General features: G+C 52.7%; 5 protein-coding genes and 1 further gene across 5 annotated transcripts; 2 read left to right on the forward strand and 4 right to left on the reverse strand.

Moving 5' to 3' along the window:
• Positions 1-737: 737 nt before the first annotated feature.
• Positions 738-1,500, reverse strand: HER10_EVM0002466 (uncharacterized protein). Its single transcript, XM_035472175.1, has 3 exons — positions 1,421-1,500; positions 1,197-1,371; positions 738-1,147 (listed from the first exon to the last, which is right to left on the reverse strand). Exons 1-3 carry the CDS (start codon positions 1,469-1,471, stop codon positions 936-938), a joined length of 438 nt encoding a protein of 145 aa, XP_035328992.1. The 5' UTR covers positions 1,472-1,500; the 3' UTR covers positions 738-935.
• Positions 1,501-1,706: 206 nt separating this feature from the next.
• On the reverse strand, positions 1,707-3,830 carry HER10_EVM0005797 (uncharacterized protein). Its single transcript, XM_035475401.1, has one exon. It carries the CDS (start codon positions 3,534-3,536, stop codon positions 1,878-1,880), a length of 1,659 nt encoding a protein of 552 aa, XP_035329390.1. The 5' UTR covers positions 3,537-3,830; the 3' UTR covers positions 1,707-1,877.
• Positions 3,831-4,028: 198 nt separating this feature from the next.
• Positions 4,029-7,728, reverse strand: HER10_EVM0002380 (uncharacterized protein; the record flags this gene model as incomplete). Its single annotated transcript, XM_035472095.1, has 4 exons — positions 4,029-6,170; positions 6,225-6,857; positions 6,911-7,395; positions 7,452-7,728. 4 exons carry the CDS (start codon positions 7,726-7,728, stop codon positions 4,158-4,160), a joined length of 3,408 nt encoding a protein of 1,135 aa, XP_035328982.1. The 3' UTR covers positions 4,029-4,157.
• A 653-nt stretch (positions 7,729-8,381) lies between these two features.
• On the forward strand, positions 8,382-12,417 carry HER10_EVM0001855 (uncharacterized protein; the record flags this gene model as incomplete). The annotated part of the gene is made up of 4 exons (XM_035471590.1): positions 8,382-8,496; positions 8,593-8,780; positions 10,682-11,693; positions 11,750-12,417. 4 exons carry the CDS (start codon positions 8,382-8,384, stop codon positions 12,415-12,417), a joined length of 1,983 nt encoding a protein of 660 aa, XP_035328918.1.
• A 911-nt stretch (positions 12,418-13,328) lies between these two features.
• HER10_EVM0004094 (major facilitator superfamily transporter) lies at positions 13,329-14,979 on the forward strand (the record flags this gene model as incomplete). The annotated part of the gene is made up of 3 exons (XM_035473748.1): positions 13,329-13,490; positions 13,546-13,599; positions 13,732-14,979. The coding sequence occupies 3 exons, from the start codon at positions 13,329-13,331 to the stop codon at positions 14,977-14,979; spliced, it is 1,464 nt and encodes a 487-aa protein (XP_035329174.1).
• An 876-nt stretch (positions 14,980-15,855) lies between these two features.
• HER10_EVM0000403 lies at positions 15,856-16,373 on the reverse strand.
• Between the last annotated feature and the right edge of the window lie 1,604 nt (positions 16,374-17,977).

The raw sequence follows: 17,977 nt of genomic DNA on the forward strand, positions 1-17,977 counted from the left end.
TTTAAGTTGAGACACTAGAAAAAGACCACTAACTTGAAATAAGATAGAATTAAAATTGATAAATATTCATCAACACGAGCTCATTTCCTACGCTTCTCTACAGCAATATCATTCAATTACTTCTTTTTGATAAAAAAAGAATAATAACTATAGAATAAATATTTAATTTATTAGCTCTTTTTATTTTGATAACTTATAATATAAATTAAATTTATTTAACGTTTATAATTAATAATATTTATTTATATTAATACGAAATTAAAGAATTATGATTAAGAATCAATAATTATAATAAGCTTAAATTACCCCCTTTTATTCATTAATAGAGCTTATTTTAAGTTTTAAAAGTTTAAAAAGGTTTAATTTTTAAGTTATTCAATAAAGCTTTTAAGTAAATATAGTTAGCGTCGCCTATAGCTGGTCTTAGAAAGCCAACTGGGTCCTTACGAAGGTAAACTTCTGCGTGGGATTCTGTAAGTAGGTCCAACTTCGACGTAAGCATCTTTGAATGTTACTTCGCGTTCCAACTCCGGAATCTATCTGACCTGTGGACATTAAGGAATGGGACTGCCCAAAAAGCAGCGCGAGCTAGGAGCCACCTTGCCACGATGTAGGCCGTCGGCAACTTGGAGCATCAATTTTAGGGTTGTCGACGCCGAGACGTCAGACGCTGAGTATTCAATGAGATAGGTGCTTGACTCCATTGTTGCGTTTGAGTAGCCGAATTCAATCATGTACTTGGGATATAATTGAGTCTGGATGATTAATCAAAGGCAAAGAGGCTTCTATTACATGTATGGTTCAAGTGAGCAGGGAGATAGTCCAAAAAGAAAATGATGGTGAGACTGTGAACCCGAGAACCAACTTATGAGAAGATGGAAAGGCGACTACCTCGGTGAGCTGATCTCCTATAGAACAGTCATCACAGACCCTGCTTACGAGTTGGAATCTGCAACACTTGCGATCTTTTCCCTGACAGGAGTGTTGTCCAGGAAGACATCAAACCGCGCAATCTTGCCAACTTCTTCCCCTTCCGTCACAATCGTGACCAGCCCCGCAGCTGGGATGTTGATATCTTCATTGTTAGGGTCGCCCTTGACCCGGTAAGTGATGTCCACCGCGAGCCAAATTCTGTTGTCCACCTGGTCTGCGAAATTTCAGTACCACTCGAAGACTTTATGGAATACAATTCTTACCAGCTTGACGAGTAACATGCTTCATATACGACAGCTGCCCAAACGCCGCATCCATAATCTGCTTGATAGCTTCCAGACCCTCGGCAACAGGAAAGTTGGTGAACTTGACCTGAGCATTCTTGGAGTAGATCTTGTCAAAGTCTGTGGTTTGAAGAGAGTCGTGTATATCGTGGGACTGTCTGTGAAGTAAGCGTGGAGTCCTGGGTGATGGCGTATGTACTCACGCGTTGAAGCCAAGCCAAGGCCTCGGCTTGAGCGTTTGGAACGGCGACCATTTTGCTCAGTATCACACTGGAACGATGAGACGCGGAGATATTACATGAGATTAGCGTTTTGATACTGTCTATGATGTGTCTCTTCTTATGTGTTGTGTTCCTTCTTAGTGCTGACAAATTGCGATTGCGCAAGAGCTTACAAATGTTGCCGAATCCTTCGGGGACTTTTACTCTGTAGAGGTTGCTGCGGCGCGGCGCCCCGCGACCATCTCTCACACATTATTTGCATATCTACGTCTACTAAAGTCAAGGGCTTGAGCATCCAGCGTAGACTGACTTGTCTACAGATCTCCACCGTCTGCAGAGACCACGTCTCTATGATCGTCATGGACCATCATTACCAAAGGATGCAAGGGAGTGTGTCCACGGGGAGGGTTGCCGAGAATCCAGAGGAGAGAACGAGGCATTAATCTGTGCTCGCCTTCAGCGGACCATCTACCAAGACCTCTCCTGGAAATGGGATCTTTGCTAGACCTCGAGCCCAGTCCATAGCGATGATGGGAGCCGCCTCTGCATCGCGAGACCACCGCATCTTCTTGACGAGGTTTCTCAACCGCTTTACGGCATGCCGATTACATGTTATCGTCGTGTAGTTCGTCTTCCACCCATACAAGAAAGACGAGCAGTTCGTCTCGTTGAGCGTTGGCTCCACCGCCAACACGACCTTTGGCAGTGTCCCCTTGCGGACCTCGTCTGCGACGTGCTCCCTGCGAAAGTCTTCCACGATGCGAATGGGTAGCTGCAGGTCTTCCGGTACTGGATGGCATGACAGCTTCTGAAGTTCTGCAACAAGGTTTAGGCGACGCTTTTCCGTTGCCCCATCGCCTTCTTCCTCCATGGGCCACCCATCCTGCCGTAAAACACGCTCCAAGAAAGTCATCTTATCGTCTTGCTTCCCCCGACGATCCTCCTGTCCAAGCAGTATTTCTATGCGAGAGACTTCCGACTCTGTAGATGCATCGTATACCATGCGCAGACATGTCTCCGCCGCCTCGCGAGTGCAGACAAGCGTGTGGCCGCGAAGAAGGGGGTAAAGGGACTTGGGTAGCCTGGGACCGTGCTCCGCTTCATCTCCCACGTCTTCCAAGATCTTGGGACGCCACTTTCGCTGTGAGCTGTGACTGTGAGAGATGTCTGTCGTCAAGGCCACAAATATGGACGTGTCGATGTTCAGATATGGAGTCAGGGGTGGCACTTTCGCAGCATCGCCATGACTCAGAAGGTTTGGTATCGCGAGTTCAAGAGGTGGAGGCGGGATCTGGCTCTCTTCGGCGCATTCCAACGCAAGTGAGATGCGGTCGTCACCGAGGCACTCAATCCTTTTCAAGAACCTGTCTATGGCAGGTACACTGCCCCGGGAGATATTTGGAAGCACGATTCGTACATGATGCTGATAGCCCCCATGTATTTCGCGAGCGGCAGCCAACAGCTGTGTTGCACTCTTTAGAACCTCGATCTGGGTCTCTTCGTCGTTTACAACCTCTTCCAGGTCATCATCTTCATCGTCATCATCATCGGGCTCGTCCCAGGGGAAATCTGCTTCGGCCATCTGTACTAACAGAGCCCGCTCGGTGATGCTGAGTACCCGCATCCACTCATGCCCGTTGTCGACAATGGCACTGACGAATACCGAGGTCTGTTGGCCGTCCAGCTTTGAGTAGGGAACTGCGAAACGAAACCAGGTGATTGAGCAACATTTCTTGATTGCCGACCAGTGGTTCTCGTATGAGGCAAGCTCCCCTTCTATGAGCCTAAAATCCCGAGATAGCGAACCCTCGGCCTCTGAACCCGGTTCATGCGTTTCTTTGCATCGTTGAATCAAGGCCTCCGCTCGAGTGCGTTGGCTGACGTTGGCCTGCCAGAATGTGCTGAAACCGGGGATGTAGGCGTGCCAGTGGTTGTTGACCTTGGCGGCTTGGACTTCGACAGCCAGGCGCATTTGCTCGAGCTCGTCGCATATCTTGTTGCAGCGGGCAATGAGATCTTCAGCGGTCTTGATGAGCTCTAAGGACTCTGCAGCCTCCTTGACTGGAGATGAAACCCCGTGGTTGCCATTGCCGTCCATCAGTCGAGTCAGAAGTTCGTTCTAGAGAGGCTCTGTGGGACAGATAAGTAGTGTTTGCGGTTCAGCTTCTAGTGAGTGCGAGGTGAGGTGCTGTTGGCCTTTGTCGATCGAGGTGAGAAAACCGGGGCGGATGAGTCATGACGTGGAGAGGTCCTCATGATCGATGGGAAAGAATGAGAGTCAACGGCTTGATTTCTTGTGTTAACATGCAAAATGGCTGTCCTACATTGGATTTCAAAGTCTAGAAGAAGTATCACCGCGGTCCACTTAGGACAGATTGAGATGAAGACGGTTGATTGTTGAGCAATTAAGGAGGAAATGTACGACAAGGGAGCCAGGGAAACGGCGTACAATAACTGGTCAGATCCTGAGAGTGGGTCGATATGAGGACAGGCTGATTACATCAGCCGGTCGGATTATTATCTCCGACAATTCCCGACGACATTCATTCGCAATCCTCACCTGCAATCACCACCATCACCATTACCGAGACCTTTGATCTTGAGTACGAGGTTCATCAACATTAAATTTGTCTGATCACTATCCAGAGCCTCCCAACGCCTCGTTACTTGATATACAGCCGTTATATGCTACGCTTGTCCCGCTTCCATGCAAAAGTTCCTATGCAACATTCTCAATCGACCACGACTCGACAACTTCGGCGAGCGTGCTGTCACTACCAACATTTCCAGGGAAGACAACGTACGGCACACCACGATGCCGGCTAGTCTCCTCGTCGCACTTCCACAACGGGACGCCCGGGGCAGCTTGGCCCATGATGCGAGCCCGTCTCATCCTCAGACCCTTCGTGGCCGCATCAGATGATGTGATGCCACCCTTTGCAATCAGGTACCGCGGCCGTACGTCAATCTGCTCAACAAGCTGTACCAAGGCCCGGGCGACCTTGGAACCAATTTGGAGAGAGCTGAGCGCATCGCCTCCCTTGATCAGCTTCCGAGATGTCATGACGAGAACGTCCTCGCCAGCTGCAAGCTTGGTTGCTGTCTCGGCTGCTGCCGCATTCACGACCTTCTCCGCGGCGTCCGCAGATTCGATCAGCCCTTCGACATCGAGCTCGATCACCGCCAACTTGTCGCCTCTCCTCTCCCTGAGCACCTTAAGTTGTGCCGTCGTCTTGGGTACGTAAGAGCCAGCGACGATCAGTCCACCTGGCTGCTTGGTACCGGCCTCGACCGACACTCCAAGGTCTGCCATGGTCAAAGGTGGGATCCCTGTGATTCCCAGGCGGGAAGAAACGAAGGCGGCGCCAGTGCGGTAGAGATACCGCCTGCCCTCCTTCTCTGCCTCAAGCAAGCCTGCCACGAAGACGTGCATGTCAGACTCGGCGGCAGCATTGACGATGACGACTGTGTTGGAGCCAGGCGCTACTGAAAGGAGCTTCTTGGTGACACCCGCAGGGCCCCCCACGCGAATATCATCGAGAGTAACGGACAAGAATGAAGATTCGTCGAAGCGGTGGCCGCACTTCTCGAGGACATACTTCCGCAAGTTCGAGTTCTTGTACCCAAATGTGGCGTCTTGGGCAAAGGGTGTCTGGCTCGCGGGTACCAGCACGTCGCCTTCCTTGACATAGTGCACGTCATTGATAGTGTATCTGCCGCCTTGATAGAAGAAAGGCGTCACAACCCACGCATCGAACTTGCCAAGAGCCTCCTCGGCAGCCTCGGGCTCCTCCGGAAGATGTCCACGAAGTGTCGAGTCACCTCGAAGGACGATCTCGAATGCTTTGCCTGCCTTCTCAGCCGCCGTCTTGACATTCTTGCAAATCTCGACAATAAGTTGTTTGGCTTCGGCGGAAGGTAATGCGCGAGAGTTTGTCAAGATGAAGAATCCAGTCGGGTTGAGGCCAAACTCGTCATCCAACGTGGCAGCGTCCCACACGGTCAGGACATCGATGTTATGGCAGGTTTGAGTTCCTGTTGGATCGTCGTCCAAGACCACGAGAACCGGCACTTCGTCATTGTCGACGACCCTGCGAGTGGAGCTGATCACATCACCCGAATACTCGGCTGGGAGCCCGTCAATCGTTTCTTGTGCCGGTAGGCCCTGTTCCTGGCCTGCTTCAGTCTCCGCGTTCTCGGTTTTCGAGCTATTGCTCTCCTCGGACTTGGGACCGGCATTACCAGAGACGGAAAGGCCCGCTAACTCCCAAAGTCGAACGACACCAGCATCGGATTCCTTTGTCCAGCCGTGAGATGCACCTGCAAGGTACAAGTTGTGAGCTGCTGACGAAATCGGAGCAAAGTAGGTGAGTCGCTTTGCCTCGTCAAGGACGATGCCGAGATCCTTCACGAAAATGGCCAAGGCGGAGTGTGGTGTCCAGTCGGCATCGAGCATTTGAGGCACTCTGTTCTCGAACATCCAACTCCATGCGGCGGCACTGCCAAGAATCTCGAAAGCCCGTCTCGTGTCGAGGCCTAGGCGAGCGGCGAATGCCATAGCTTCGGCAGCGGCTGCAATATGAACACCGGCCAGTAGCTGATTGATAAGTTTCACTGAAGACGCAGCGCCAACGCCTCCCTGAACATGGCAAAGGTTGCTTGACGTTCCCGTCATCGCCAGTAACGGGCTGTTGACCTTGGAAAGAACAGCCTCATCTCCAGAGCAAATGATCTACCAGATGTTAGCCACGAGTCTCAAGTCTGGTGGATAAGATGAAAAACTTACCGTAAGGGTGCCATTGGCGGCGCGGACCACACCGCCGCTGACAGGGGCATCCACGAGGCTCAGTCCCTTGCCAGTGTTTGTGAGCTTAGCCTCCAGTTCTCTAACAAATGAGGGTGGGACTGTCGAGCTGAGAATCACGATGGCGCCATCGGGCAAGGTTTCCGCTGCCTTTCCGGAGCCGAAAAGAACATCGTCGGCTTGCGCAGCATTCTGAACCATCAAAACCAGAATGTCGGCGCCCTTTGCTGCCTCCGCGGGGCTGCTAGCCTTGGACGCATTACCTCCGTTGGCAACGAACTTGTCGATAGCGGGCTCGTATACGTCGTAGCCGTGGACTGCGAAGCCGGCTCGGAGAAGAGACCCAGCCATGCCCTGGCCCATCGCGCCCAACCCCACCATACCAATCTTTGAGATTTCCAGGGGCGTACTGCTTGGAGTCAACTTTTCTTGCGTGTTCAACTGGCCTGCTTGCTCCTTCACGGCATTGGGGGAACCAGGGAGGAACACCCGGACAAGTCCAGAGTCGTCCTCTGCACCGTATCCATGTGCAGCTCCTGAAATGTACAGCTGCTCAGCTACCGACGCAAGAGGCACCGGGAATTGCAAAGTTCTGGCCGTTGAGACGACGATGCCCTTTCCAAACTCATCAGTCGCAAATTCATGACAACACTGAGGGAGCAACTCACCATGTCTTTGACAAAGATGTTCAGGGCCGACAGCGGTGTCCAGTCGCCGTCCAACATGTGCGGCACGCGATTTTCGTACGCCCAAGAATTACCAGCAGCATTTGTGATGATGTTGTACACTTCGCGAGTGTTCAGGCCCGCTTTGGCGGCCAAGCCCATCGCTTCTGACGCAGCAGCAATGTGCGTTCCGACCAGGAGCTGGTTGACCATTTTGATCTTGCTACCCGCTCCTGGTCCACCAGGAATGATGTAAAGCTTCTCCGACATGTCACGCAGAACACGGTCTGCACGTTGCAACGCTTCAGGGGCCCCGGAAGCGAAGATACTCAGTGTGCCGTCGGCTGCACGCTTCGTGCCGCCCGATACGGGGCTGTCCACCACCAGAACATCCTGCCGGCCCGCCGCCGCAATCCGGGGCGTCAGTGCCTCATGATACGTTGGAGGTACTGTTGAGCAGAGGAGAACGGTAGCATTTGCCGGTAATGCTACGGGAATGATGTCAGTTGCATGCTCATGGCTGAGATGCATGCGGACAACTCACTTTGCAGGGCACCCGTCTGATCATTGAAAAGTATGTCATCGATTTGCTGTGCGTTGACTGCCATGCAGACTAGGATATCGCTGGTTTTGGCCACTTCTTTTGGAGACTCTCCCGACAAACCACCCTGAGCGACGAATTTCTCTGCGCTTGGAGGATAAACATCGTGACCCTGTACTCGGTATGACGGTTTCTTCAACAAGTTGCAAGCCATTCCGAAGCCCATGGCACCGAGGCCAATGAAGCCGACGCGGGTGGCCTCAGCGTCTGTGGCTGCCATCGTGGATTATCGACTGAGGATTACTTTGATCTGGCGTGACTCGTCGGCGACTTTTTCTCCGAAAACCAACGACAGCTTGGCTCGAACTGGGAATAACGGTAGACCCAGTCATCTTATACCCTACCTTGCATTCCCCAGATCGGCCAAGACTCGGAAATCCAGCCGCGGCGGCCGGAGGACTCTTCGCAAATGGTCTGGGACTCGTCTGGAGGAAGAGCCGAAGAGGGCACCCGAGGTGGATTGCGGGCCCGTGTCTGTCCAAGTTTGATGGGGGTGGTCCTCCACACCCTGGACTCGCCTGGAGGCTTGTTCCCCTCACCATTCCTCTCCATTCCTCCCATCCGCAAATGGGACGCGACAGAAACAGGACTAGCCCGAGCCGGCACTCCCAGTCTCCCAGCGCAACAACAAGTGCCTGGCGCTGAAGTTGATCAAGTGGACGCGACTGAGTTTGAGCAGGTGGAGGCGTCTCAACCCCGCACGGAAAGAAGACCGGCCCGCTTATAAACAAAGGAGATGCACGTCGTCCGGCGAATCTTTTCCCTCTTTTCTCCCCTCGGCCATCGTCCCGCCCTTCTCTCTTGTCCACTCCGTCCACCTTCCCTTCCAAGACCCACGAAATTCACACGGACTTCTATCCAGCCCTTGGGACCATGAAACGTGCGAGAATCGACGCTCCGGACAAGACCCCGTCATCGGCGGCGGTCTCGGGGGTGGCCTCCGGGCAGCAAGCTCATTTGCCCAAGATTTCGAGGAAGATCCGAGCATGTGAGTTTTCCCCAAACTTTCGGACTGAACTCCCACTCCCTTGCAGAAGTATGACCTCAAGAGAAAGACTAGTCGCTGATACATGAGGAGAGACAGGCCAGGAATGCCAGAATCGTAAGATCAAGTGCGGCATTGAGCCGGGTCAGAACCAGTGTGCTCGATGCTCTCGCCTGGGTCTGCAGTGCGTCGTGAACAAGAGTCTCCAAACCTTGCTCGACAGCGAGAATGAGTGGAAAACCAAGATGGAAATGCAGCTTCAGACCCTCCAGGCTTCGATGATGGAAGTTAGGCGGGCTTTGAGTAAGTCAAACCCCCCACTTCCTGGCACCCCCCTGTTTCTGGCACCCACAAAAACGATGGGATCACAACCCAACCTCCTCATTACTATTAACTATTGATCCTCAACCACACCCACTACAATACAACTGCCAGCCTCACTAGGGCATTCAGAGTCGCTGGATTCAGCCGTAATAACCTCCTTTTCACCCGCTTCGATTTGAGCCCGATGGATATCCCTGATGTTCGCAAACTTCGTGTTGGGATCGATCTGAACAGTCTTCCTCTTCCTAACTGCAGCGTTGGTAACTTGGCCCTCAGGTGAGCCAGCTGCTGCTGGGCAACTGCCAGTTGCCAGGCCTGCTCTGTGAAGCCTTTTTCACCTTCCTGAACAGCAGCCGTTGAGTGCTGGTATCATTGTCGAGTTGGGTGTATAAGTGCAGTTGACCGCTGAGCTCTGCCAGCTTCCTGGGTGTCGACCAGACCACTGCAGAGGAAGCAGAATCCATGGCTCAACAGGGGTAGTTTGTTGACCATTATGGCATCGCTTTTTGCCCCGACTGGTTGGTTTGGGTGTGGTGGGCTTAGAAGGCTCAGGTAATACCATAGGGTTCATCAGGGCTTAACCATCGCTACAGGGTGTAGACCAGTCCACTTCCAACCACTTCTGATGTTCGAGACTGATAGACCAGCAAGTCGAGCCTTCTGGTAACAGTCCAGGAAGTTCCTTTTACCTATAATGGTAGAGTCGTTCCATTGAGACAAGTAACCGAGCTCCTTCCGATAGGCTGACTTAACAGGGCTGAAGACAGACTGGTCAAGTGGCTGGAGGACATGAGAGAGTGTGGTGGTAAGAACAGTAAATGGATATTGTTAATATAGCAATTCCACATGAAGTCTGTCGTCGTATGACTCCCATGCCCATCCACAATCAACAGTCGAGCCTCGCCCTCAGCCTCAGGCATAGTCTGTGGGATAAACACCTTCTCTAACCATTCAATGGCAGTTAAGTCTGTAGTCCAGCCATTATCTGTTGCTGTAAACTCCCACCCATCGTATGGAACCAGATGTAATGGAAACCACTGTTGTTGGACCGTCTTCCCTTGAAAATGATAAGAGGACAAGTGCCCTACCCAAGGCTGAGATACACTCAATGATAGAGACCCATGCCCTCGACCCAGGTTGTTTCTTGCGAACAGACGTCGTCTCAGCCATGCCCAGCACTAACCCATTAGCTCCTGACCCTCGAGGATGCCAGTCTCATCCATATTATATCTGTTGGCTGGTTTGATGTCCTTGATCTCAGGGATAGCAAGGAACTTAAACCAGTTCCTAATGACCTCAGTAGATGCCCCATTAACGCGTCTAGAATCGATGGAACGACTTCTCTGAACCTTAATGATAGGGTTCCTTCTCACGAAGGCATAGATCCAGCCTTTTCCTAATGGTTTGGTATCCCCAGCAGCCAGAACTCGCTCTGCAATTCCTTCACCTGTTGGTGCGTTGGTGCGAGGCCCAGCGAAGCCTGAATGCGAACCCATTGTGCCAGCTTACTCTCCTGGTCAGGAGACAGCCTCTGCCAGTCAGCAAAAGCCACTTTCCTAGTCTGACCACCTTGGAGACGTAGTTGGAGGGTTGATCGTGGTATCCCATACTCCAATGAGGCTCTCTTTTGACTCTTGCCGTTTGAGATGTCCTCGAGAGCCTGACGAAGCTGATCTTCGGTATATTGAGGCATTAGATATAGAAGAAGGTATGTGCAAAAAATGAGCCCATTTGGACTCGAATTGAAAATGTTGTGATAAAAGGAGGTTGGGGGTGGGCATTGCGTTGTGGTGGATTTTCGCGTTTTTGTGGGTGCCAGAAACAGGGGGGTGCCGGGAAGTGGGGGGTTTGACTTATGCCACAGCTCGTGCCTGTGCCACCTTTCCACCACGAAGGCGCCGGCATGTCCCAGAGTCCGCAGAACATGGCCGGATCACAGAGCAGTCCCGGTACGGGGCCGTCCCCCGTTCGGCCACCCGACGTTACGGCAATGACGCGGGAGAATTCACCGGAGCCCACGGCGCAAGACAACGGCGAAGACCAGGCCATTGTGAGTGCGCCCATGGCCAGCCTCTTCGAAGTGACCAAACTGCGGAACATCCGGAGCGACCCAGGGGCGCGGGTCCACCTCCCATCCAGCCGGGCCCAAGAGCCAGACTTCATTGCCCAGGGCAAGTTTAGCGTCCAGGAGGCCGAGCAGCTTTTCTCCACGTTCCGTGGGACCCTCAATGCGTACTTGTGGGGAGGCATTGCACTAGTCCATGACAACCTCACGGCCACGCGCATGTCTTCACCTCTGCTCACGGCCGCCATCCTTGCTGTCACTGCTCTGCACGAACAAGATGAAGGCCGAGCTTTCGATATTTGCTACCCAACTTTCTTGGAGCTAGCCAGCCAGACCATGTTCGACCGCTACCACAGTCTCGACGATGTGAGGGGACTTTGCATCGGCGCATTTTGGCTTTCCGACATCAGCTGGAAGGTGTCTGGTCTTGCGGTACGAATCGCCACGGAGCTAAACCTTCATCAGTTCTGCGCCAAAGCCCTCAACAAGGGACCACAACACGTCGAGAAGGCCCGGCTATGGTACCTGCTCTACGTCTGCGACCATCATTTCAGTATTGCGTACGGCAGGCCTCCAGTCATTAACGAGGACGCTACCATCACGCATCACGAGGCATTCCTTCTGCTACCAGGCATCACACAAGCGGACCACCGTCTACACAGTCAGGTTGGTGTCTTTATCATTTTGAGTCGGGTCTTCCACACCTTTGGACCAGACACGTCAAGGCAAGTTGCCAGAGATGAGTTTGAGGCACTCAAGCGATACGATGCCGATCTGGGTCGATGGAAGCTTCAATGGGAAACTCGGTTAGGTAAGACATTTTGGACTCCTGGTGCCAACGAATTATCAGCTAACATCTTTCATCAGTGCCGGACAAACACATCTCAAAGTACCCTGCCAAGGGCGTCATCCTCCACTATCACTTTGCCCGTCTCCTATTGTTTTCCATCTGTCTCAGGGGTCTGAATCCATCAAACCCGACTGACCAATACGCCATGTCCGATGAACGCCGCGACTTCATCAATCTCGCCATCGCAAGCGCGTCTGCCGCATTGGAACTGATCTTAACAGACACCGATATGCGGAGAGCAGTCATTGGCGTGCCTCTGTACCTGCTGACGACCATCGCGTACGCCGCCATGTTCTTGATGAAGGTCCACGCGCAGTGGAAGCCAGCGAGGCTGGACATACGCTACGAAGATGTGGTCTCTCTCATCGAGCGGGTCGTCCAATTACTGGAAGAAACTAACCGCTGCGCCCGTCATGTGGCTCACTACATCGGACGCGGCCTGAGCAACATGCTGGACAAGTTCAAGGAACGTGGTCCCCAAGAGAGGCAGTACATCGCCGGAGGTCAGCCCGGCCAGCCTGGTCAACCAGGCCAGCAGATTCCTCAAGTTTGGAATGAAGGGGAGATGGGGCAAGACTGGAACCAATGGATGTTCAGCGGAGAGATGATGAATAATTTTGGGATGGGGCCGGAGCAATATCCGCTCAACATGCTAGACTTGTTGAATTCGCAGATGCCCGGCTGACGACAACATCGTCGACTCAATGAGATCACAATTTGATGAACTGCCCACCTCGAGCCTTGCTTTTCCACGTTTGATATGCACACTTGCAGCGTTCGTGATGTTTATCTCAAGCTTCACATGGTCGAAGGCGGGGAAAGCTCGAACGGGGCGAAGCCCGATACCAATCGGAGGGATCGCCGCAGTTGGTGGCCGGCACTTAGACCCGGACACAAGGCCGCGCTGGCTCTCGCTTGTTGGCTGCCCCCCACCCAAAGATATGGATCCAGATCCGGTCCTCGACGCATGCAGCCCAATCACGCCTCGTCTGGTCCAACAGCAATAGTTCATTGTCCGATTTCCAGCACACCGATGAACGATTCGTCCGTGACAGGTCCAGAACTCCAGACTTTGCCCACCTTCTCAAGCGGATTCCTTCGACATCCACACTTCCAGGCGGCCCCCCTTTAGTTCCCCTTTAGTTCGTTCCCCAGTTTGTGGTCTACCCCGTGGGGGAGGAGAGCAGAGCAAGGACGGAGTACCCCGGGCAGAGACACGACGCACTAGACACGAGTCGCGTTTTGTGAACATTATATATCAGACGTCGCTGTTAATTGCTACCGCGTTTGGATGGAAAGAAGGTTTCATCCCTTCACAGCCTCATCGTCTCCAGATCCCCGGATCTTCCATTCTTCCTCTTAATAACCGCCCAAGTCGCATCTTCCAGTCGAGGAAGATCGCGTCGCGTTCTGCTCCGCTCAAGAAGTCGCCCCTACACACAGACCAACACTGCGGTGTGTGAAAGAGCATTCGCCACTTTCAGCCGCTCCGAGTCAGGGCAGACAAAGGAAAACGGGACGACACTCGACGACATCCGACGACATCGACGACGACGACGACGACGACGACACAGCACGAGCAAGAGGATCGCAATCATGAGTTTCGAGAACGGTCGCAAGCAATCTCTCGAGATGAAGGAAGACAAGAATGCGCCCGTCGTCAGCGAGGCGGACGCTGAGCTCGCTGAGGCACTGAGGAACTATGTGCCCGGCACACGGGAGGAGAAGCAGCTCGTCAGGAAGATTGACCTTTACCTGGTATGTCAATTGCCCCTAGAGATCCTCGGTGAGATGATTCTGACTTGAAGTCTAGATGCCCATGCTCTGGATCATGTACATCCTCAACTATGTCGACCGCACAAACATCGTAAGTCCATCTCACTCACCTCTTTCTCTCCCTTCCCCCTCATGGCGATAAAGGGGCAACGAAGCATCGCATGAAAAATTTCAACAACGCTACTCCAAAGCACGGGCCCACTGACATCTCAACGCAACACAGGGAAACGCAAAGATCGCGGGAATGCAAAAGGACCTCTCACTCACCGACGATGGATACGCCTGGGTCCTCTCGATTTTCTTCTTCGGCTACCTCATCTGCGAGGTCCCCTCCAACATGATCCTCAGCCGCAGCCGGCCGTCCATCTTCCTCCCCGGTATCATGCTCGTCTGGGGCGCCCTCAGCGCCCTCATGTCCATCTCAAAGACCTACGGCGCCCTCCTCGGCTTCCGCTTCGTCCTGGGCTGCATCGAGGCCGGCTTCTTCCCGGGCGTGCTCTTCCTCCTGTCGTGCTGGTACACCCGCGCCGAGCTCGGCAAGCGCTTCGCCATCTTCTACACGGCCGCCGTCCTCTCGGGCGCCTTTGGCGGTCTCCTCGCCGGCGCCATCACGGCCAACCTCCACGACGCGCACGGCATCGCCGGCTGGCGCTGGCTCTTCATCGTAGAGGGCGTCGCGACCGTCGGCGTCGCGCTCATCGCCTTCTTCGTGCTGCTCGACTACCCCGCCACCGCGAAGCAGCTTACCCCCGCGCAGCGCCAGCTCGCGAGCATCCGTATCATTGCTGACGGCATCGCCTCGGGCGGGCAGAACAAGGCGCGCCTGTCGCACTGGAAGGCCTTCGTCGCGGCCGTGTCGGACCCGCGGACGTACATGTTCATCGTGCTCTTCATGCTCGACGTCGGCGCGGGCACGATTTCGTACTTTATCCCTACCATTACGCTTACCCTTGGCTACGATACCGTCAAGGCGCAGTACATGACGGTGCCCATCTACGCCGTCGCCTCCGTGTGCCTCAACATTGTCGCGTGGAGCTCCGACAAGCACCAGGAGAGACGGTGGCACGTCGCTGCGCCGCTTGGCTTGGGCTTCGCGTGCGCTGTCGTGTGTGCCGCCGTGCAGACACCTATCGTGCGGTACGTCATGGTTTGCTTCCTGGCGGCAGGTATCTGGTCTGCGCTGCCGCTCGTCTTGTCCTGGACGAGTGGTGTCATCAGCTTGCCGGCTGAGAAGCGTGCTATTGTGTTGGCGATGGTGAATGCGTTTGGCAACTTCTCGAGTGTGTATGGGAGCCGCATCTGGCCGAGCAAGGATTCGCCGGCGTATCACACCGGCTTCGGTGTTACAGCTGGGTTCTTGGGTGCGGGTATGATTATTGCGATTTTGATCCCTATTCTTGTCAAGATGGTGAACTGGCAGGGTACCAAGGCGGAAAGAGAGGTTCTAGCCGAGAACGAGTTGGAACAGTGAGCATGTTGATGTATTGTCCCGAAGAGCGGGGAAGTCTATTTCGATGGAGGATTACGGCAGCGTACATGATATTATTTGAAATGGATGGCCCACGGGTCTAATGGAATCACCTGACATCTTGTGACCATACTTGTGTAACCCTTCAGGTGCAACTTGACCTTGATCGTCAAAAAGATCTCTTAACGCGATACCCCTGCGGCCGCGGTCCGCTAGTAGAGCCACAATTCCGCAAATAGCCCATGATTCAAGGACAGTGCTGTAGACCTGCGTCATGTCTGATGGACGACTGACCACCATAGGAGGACTAGCCTTTGGAGCTCTTTGGCTAACGGCAGGTGGTCTCACCGATACGTGTGTCTCGCTGTAGTGATTAGGTAGAATCTTATCTCTATTGAAGTTGAGGAGACATGACGCGATTTAGCTCCGTGACCCTCTGCCGAGGCACCAGGGTTGGTGCGTCCACACCGTATGGGGTCGTTGTTCAGGTTTGGCTATGCTCGCGTTGGAAACGAAACATTTGTTTGATCACTGAAGCTGAGATTAATAAAAAGTACATAACTATGTCAGAACCATAGGTAGAGTGGCTGGCAATGAGCAGCAACAGTCAACACGGGCCACGGACGCAAACCAAATTTCTGTGTTTATTGTGTATCTTGGATGAAGATAGCTTGTAAGCGATTCTCTTTTCTCTCTAATTGAGGTTACAAAATCTTCCTTCCCTTTGACTAGGGGTATCATGAAACTAAACTTCTTGGTTTTTACCAGGGTATGTAAAAAGGGTTCTCAGTCCCACACATTTCCCACTTGTATAAGGTAGCTTGTACAGGGCAAATCAGTATCGTGAGATCATTCGTGAGATCGAATTACTTACACTGCTCATGGTAGCAACGTCGGTACGGGGAAGGGCCTCTGCTTCACTGGTCTCAGGGGCCTGTCATCTTGCTGGTTCTTCCAATCGTTCGGGTGAGGCTCGCCGTGTATGTTGAAAAGGGGCTCGACCTTGATAACGGTGGGGTAGGGCATGATTTTCAACAATGTGTGATCGTCAATCTTGGCCAACATGGCGTTTGTGCCAGTCTCGATATCCGGCCGGACCTCGCCAAAGTTTCTCGCCCTGATGTACATGCAGAGGAGATCTTTGACGTCCACGACGTCCGGCAGGTAGTTATTGGCGGTGACGCGGTAGGTTCGTGGAATGATCTCGTACTCTCCTCCTGGTTCTTCCTCTTTCATGAGCGTAGGGAACGTGAATTTGTGTTTGTGGCGTGGGTGGATTTGTCCGGCGAGGGCCCAGACGTGGAAGGGCTTGTAGGAGACGTCGTAGTGGCCTCTAGAGACGCACCAGACCGTATTCAAATCCTTGATGTCTCTTTCTAAGTACCAGGGGAGACCATTTGCGGGGCGACGTCCTTTTGGCGGGGCAAGTAATAGTGCTCCAGATGGCGCGGACTCGGTAGATGTGGCCAAAGTTGTCGGGACTTGTGCTGGAATGACTAGGGAAAAGGTGTTGGCGATGTCTTGAGAATTTTGACCAACGTGGGACGGTGAAAAATTGAATGTCGCAATCGATGAAGGCTGTGTCGCTGTGACACCTGGAGTATCGGCCTCTCGGTTGCCGCCGTCGTGCTGGCATGATGCCGCGGCTGCAAGCAGCAAGTACGCAAGCGAAAACGTTATTTGCATGGTGTAGTGACAATATTCTGTTCGTGATAGATGTTTGACAAAGATTACGATCAGGACCAAATGTAGTATGATGTTAAATCATGATGAGATCTACGTTCAATGGGAACTTTTATATTCGCAATGGTAGAAACTGAGTTTGCGGACCATCCATGTAATGGTTCGTGATAGACCGCAGAGGTATCTAAGTAAACTGGGCCACCCTTCTTAGTTTTTTGACCTTCCGGTCGTATCGTAAAGCTTTACCTTGATAGTCATACATGACTCCTTTACACTTATACCTTACCTTAATTAACGAAACCCTCGCCCGCACCGTTCCTTACTTCTCCTAAGGTAGCCAGTGTATGTCTCCCGACAGGATGGCTGACCTATGCTCTCAGCCACTGAAGCTCTTGTCTAAGTCACACTTTCAGAGAAAGGATGACTGGCTGAGTTGCGGAGTCCTCATCTTCTTAAAATCAAATCGGAAAATCTCTTGTGCAATGATTCAGAAAGTCAAGACTATTGGACTCCGTGTTCAGAATACGTCAAAGCAGTCAATCATCTCCTTCTCATAAAAACCACGCAACGTTAAGTGTTTCTTCCCAAAGTCAGTGGGAGACGGAATGGTCCTTTACCCTGACCCTATCACACTCTAAACCTGACTGCGAGCAACTAATGCATCCATATCTGGTCGATTACGTGGGCCTGATTCTTCCTAAGGTTGTGGAACTTAGTCATCATTCTTTCCATATGGGCTATATGACAAATCTACGAAAAGTCGACTAATCTGCTGAAACCCGAGAACCTCGTACTCTCGGAAGGCGTTTCGCTCGCAAGGTTAGAAAGAGCAAGACTGGCCACTCTGCGTCTTGTTTCTGTTGAGATCCAGGTTTCAGAATAGAAATGATTCTATCGATACACAACATATTGATAGTCAGAATTGATGCTTTACTTCAGCCAATCACCTGAATGTCATGAGCGCTGCAGCCCGATGCCGAGCTAGCTTGGAAGCTTCACCCGCTCACCGACGTGTACGAGAATGCTGCCAGAGTGGAGTGCACATCGACTCAGCCACCATTTCTAATGAAGAAACTCCGACTCCAGGTATTAATCATGTTTATGATCTAAGGATTCGGACTGCTACGGTCCTACATCGAAAGTCTGGCAGACGATGTAAAGGGGGTAGGGCGGATTAAAAAGTGGATATCGGACGCCCGCGGAGGACCGGCCGGGGCCAGTGCACCGCGCCAAAGGACTCAGAGTCCCACTCGTGCCCTCCGCGGGTAAAGACATGACGAATCTCGTACGCCTGTCGTGGTGAACGCGGTGTTCTTGT

This window comes from Colletotrichum scovillei, assembly GCF_011075155.1.
Source record: "Colletotrichum scovillei strain TJNH1 chromosome Unknown Contig00009, whole genome shotgun sequence".
Taxonomy (NCBI): domain Eukaryota; kingdom Fungi; phylum Ascomycota; class Sordariomycetes; order Glomerellales; family Glomerellaceae; genus Colletotrichum; species Colletotrichum scovillei.

Coding starts and splice junctions, on each gene's coding strand:
- HER10_EVM0002466 (XM_035472175.1), bottom strand. CDS start 1,471: ATGGTCGCCGTTCCAAACGCTCAAGCCGAGGCCTTGGCTTGGCTTCAA. Junction 1,372..1,420: donor CCTTGGCTTGGCTTCAACGC/GTGAGTACATAC, acceptor CTTCACAGACAG/TCCCACGATATACACGACTC. Junction 1,148..1,196: donor GCATGTTACTCGTCAAGCTG/GTAAGAATTGTA, acceptor GAAATTTCGCAG/ACCAGGTGGACAACAGAATT.
- HER10_EVM0005797 (XM_035475401.1), bottom strand. CDS start 3,536: ATGGACGGCAATGGCAACCACGGGGTTTCATCTCCAGTCAAGGAGGCT.